This window comes from Corapipo altera, unplaced genomic scaffold (genome assembly GCF_003945725.1).
Source record: "Corapipo altera isolate COAL_440 unplaced genomic scaffold, ASM394572v1 145, whole genome shotgun sequence".
Taxonomy (NCBI): Eukaryota; Metazoa; Chordata; class Aves; order Passeriformes; family Pipridae; genus Corapipo; species Corapipo altera.
Genome location: NW_020885078.1, coordinates 86,984 through 90,737, shown reverse-complemented (window position 1 = coordinate 90,737; position 3,754 = coordinate 86,984). Strand labels below are relative to the sequence as shown.

The window sequence follows — 3,754 nt, the reverse complement described above, 5'->3', positions numbered from 1 at the left end:
CTCACGGTGTCCCCGCACGCTCACTGACTCCCCGCACACTCATGGTGTCCCCCTTCCCTCACTGTCCCCACTCAGCAAGGCCCCCCCACTCACCGACCACCACCCGCATGGCTGAGCGGCGCATGCGCCTGGCAGCACCAACGGCGCATGCGCCCTTTCCCCCCCCGCAGACAGCGCCCCCCGGCGGAAGGGAGGGGCACTAAAAGGGCCAGAGCCGCAGGGGGCGGGGCCGCTCCCCGGGAACGAGCTTGAAAATCCTCATGGAGCGGAGCGGGAGACACGAGGGGATGGAAAAAAGCCGAGGGGCTGTGCAGCCAAGCGGGAGCACCCCGGCAGCAGGTACAACGCTGAACTGGGCAGGAGCGGGGAGACGGTAACCCGAGGAGTTTGTCAGGGCAATGAATTAGTTCGTTAAAAGAACTGAAATAAATGCCAAGAGAAGCTGTGGCTGCCCCATCCCTGGAAGTGTCCAAGGCCAGGTTGGACGGGGCTTGGAGCAACATGGTCTAGTGGAAAGTGTCGCTGCCCATAGTAGGGGAGTTGGGCAGGATGGCCTTTAAAGGTCCCTTTCAACCCAAACCCATCTGGGATTCTATGATTCTGTCATCCTATTAACTGATTATTAATATTGCTAATCAAAAATGAAGAATTGTGCAGTTGGGAATGAGGCAGGGGCTGTTCTCATTGATGCTGAGCTTCCCTCACCTCTGACACCTTCCTTCCTGCATGCCTCTTCAGGGTCATGGGAAAAGAAATTCCTTCAAGGATGTAATTCTGCCACTGCACTTGAAATGTCTCTTCTGAGATGTGATAAAACACACATTGGAGACTCGACTTCCCACCTGCAGGCAGCTGGGGCAGCCTTTGCTTTCTGACACACAGAAACCTGTTTTGTCATCTGCTGTTATCCATGTCCTGTGAAGAGCAGAGGGTGACACCAGCCTGTAAGCAAGATCTCTATGCATTGGTGGCTGTTCTGAAATATTAAGAAGTGCTGGAGATATTTCTACCTATCTATCTGCAGCTCAGTCCACCTAATCATCTGTCCTTGCCTGTGAACACAGCCATAGTCATTGCTCCACCTCTCTGTCCATCTGTCTTCCTTCCCCCATAGCCCACTATGTCATAGTCACAGAATTATTAAGGTTGGAAAAGACCTCCAAGATCATCAAGTTTGACCAAATACCACCATGTCAGCTAAATCGTTGCACTAAGTGTCATGTCACTCTTTTCTTTGAACACTTCCAGGGATGGTGACTCCACCACTGTCCTGGGCAGCCCTCAGCTGTCCTTATCCCTCTCACCACCAGCTGTATAAAAGTCGCAGGTCCTGTGGTAAGCAAAGAAGAAACTGGGTTTCTAGGAGGAACCAGCTGGAAATCTGAGACTAGGAGTTATTTGGACAGGAAAAGGCATCCCTGTGGTTCACAGGATGAAAGGTGGAGATGAACACCTGGCTTCTTGTATGGCATATACTGGCAGGTGGGTGGGTGAGCAGGAGCTACTCTCCATACGCAATGTGGTCTGCCCAGCCTCTGTCACAATGGTGATGTTAGTTGGAGGTGCTTGCAGGCTGTATGCACATTCTCCTTCTAACTCCCCCATAAAGTACAGATGGCTGTACCTGAGTGTAGCCTAGTAGGTCCTACAATGTAAACTGTCAAAAAAAGACAGTTTTAAGGAAACTTTGGATATGTCTCAAACTTGTATTTTCCCTCCACATACTTTTATCTCATGGTGTTTCACTGCATAGAACTTCCTAGAAAGACAAAATCCAGCATGCCATTTCTCACTTCCTCCTCACAACTGCACTATATCCATCTAACAAGAAACATGCCATGAGTCAGTCCCAACCTGTAAAAGAGCCCCAGCACCAGCACCTGATGAAGCCCTACACTTCTGCTTCTGTCAAGGGTCAAAGCCTGCCCAAAACTGCTGCTCAGACATGTGAGAATCATAGTATCAGAGAATGGTTTGGGTTTGGATTGGAAGTGACCTTCAGAGCCCTGAAGTTCCAGAGAGTGACCTTGTTCAAACCCCTTACCATGAGCAGGGACATCTTTCACTAGACCAGGTCGCTCAAAGCCCCATCCAACCTAGCCTTAAACCTTTCCAGTGATGGGGTATCTACAACTTCTCTGGGCAACCTATGCTAGTGTCTTACCACACTCTTCATAAAAAATTTCTTCCTTACATATTATCTAAATCTGCCTTCTTTCAATTCGAAACTGTACAGTCACTACAGGCTCTGTTAAAAGGTCTTTCTGTCTTACTCGCAAATCCTCCTTATTGAAAGGCTGCAGTAAGGTCTCCCCAGAACTTTCTCTTTTCCAGACTGAACAAGCCCAGCTCTATCAGACTGTCCCCATAGCAGAGGTGCTCCAGCCCTCTGAGCACCTTTGTGGGCTCCTCTGGACTTGCTCCAACAGATCTGCGTCTTTCTCGTTCTGGAGGCCCCAGAGCCTGATGCAGCACACCAAGGGGGCTCTCAAGAGCATAGTAGAGGGGGAACATCACCTCCCTTGACTTGCTGGCTGCACTTCTTTTGACGCAACCCAGGATATGACTGACTTTCTAGGCTCTAAGTACACATTGCCAGCTCAATTTTTCATCCTCCACCATCCCCAAGTCTTTCTCTGCAAGGCTGCTCTCAATCCATTCATCCCCTGTATTGATATTGGAGATTGTCCCAAGACAAGTGTAGGACTTTGTGCTTGGCATTGCTGAACTTCATATGCCCAGCCCCCGCTCACCAGATGATTCTCTTTTAGTGCTGGAGGGACAAACCAAGCACAGATCTATGCTACAGAATGGGGTTACCTGAAAGCTCTGGACTGCCCCTGACATGCTGCAGTGGTCTCAGTGAGCAGAAAAGAAACAAGAAAGCACAAATGAACTCTTCACAATTTCCCACCTCTATGGCATACTTAAAGAGGGAGACCAGACTGTGGTAATAACCAGGGTAATGATGGCTTTGGATTTGACAAAACTCTCCTCAGTTGACCTGAGCTGAAGTCATTGAGTTAGAAAGTGTTAAATAGTGAAAACAATAACCTTCTGGGGAATACATCTGCCTACATCCAGCACTGTACCCAGGGCTGTCCTCACAGCAGAACTGCTATGTGGAAGGGCCAGTTACCAGTCAGATCTGGACACCTCCAAGAGCTGCAGCAAGTATCCCATTCCCCAGCTAGCTCAGTCAATGGAACGTGAGACTCATAATGTTGGGGTTGTGTGTTCAAGCTACACTTGGAGCACAGAAGAGGACTGTTATGGTTTAACTCCACCTGGCAACTAAGGAACCCAGAACTTGCCACTCCTCCCCACAGGAATGGGAGGGGGAGAATGGCAACAGTAGAAGTGAGAAAACTTGTGGGTTGAGATAAAACAGTTTAATAATTGAAATGAAATAGTAATGCTAAATCATAATGAAAATAACAAAAAGAGAGAAATAAAATACCAGAAACACAATGGTGTTAATGGAAATGAAAACAAATGCTCAACACCAAATTACTGATGCCCGGGCATTCTCCAAGCAGCAGCCAACCTTCCTCCTAGTTTTATTGCTGAACATGCTATCATGTGGTATGGAATATCCCTTTGGTCAGTTGGGGGTCAGTGGAACCAGTTGTGTTTCCTCCTAATTTCTTGTGCACCCCCAGTCTTCTCGGTGGTGGGGTGATGTGAGAAGCAGAAAAGGCCTTGTCTCTGTGTAAGCAATAACTGAAACATCCCTGTATGATCAACAGTGTTT

General features: G+C 48.5%; 1 protein-coding gene and 1 long non-coding RNA gene across 3 annotated transcripts in view; one reads left to right on the top strand and one right to left on the bottom strand.

The window, feature by feature from the left end:
• SDR39U1 (short chain dehydrogenase/reductase family 39U member 1) overlaps positions 1-164 on the bottom strand; it is a 4,327-nt gene extending 4,163 nt beyond the window's left edge. The window contains exon 1 of one of the 2 annotated variants that reach the window (XM_027669375.1): positions 94-164. In XM_027669375.1, the coding sequence (XP_027525176.1) occupies positions 94-149 (56 nt within the window). In that variant the 5' untranslated portion in view covers positions 150-164. The remainder of the gene's footprint in view (positions 1-93) is intronic. The other variant, XM_027669373.1, reaches the window with a different exon arrangement.
• LOC113960042 lies at positions 161-1,079 on the top strand. Its single transcript, XR_003531968.1, has 2 exons — positions 161-339; positions 739-1,079. It is a non-coding gene; the product is annotated as an uncharacterized LOC113960042 (long non-coding RNA).
• Positions 1,080-3,754: the final 2,675 nt, after the last annotated feature.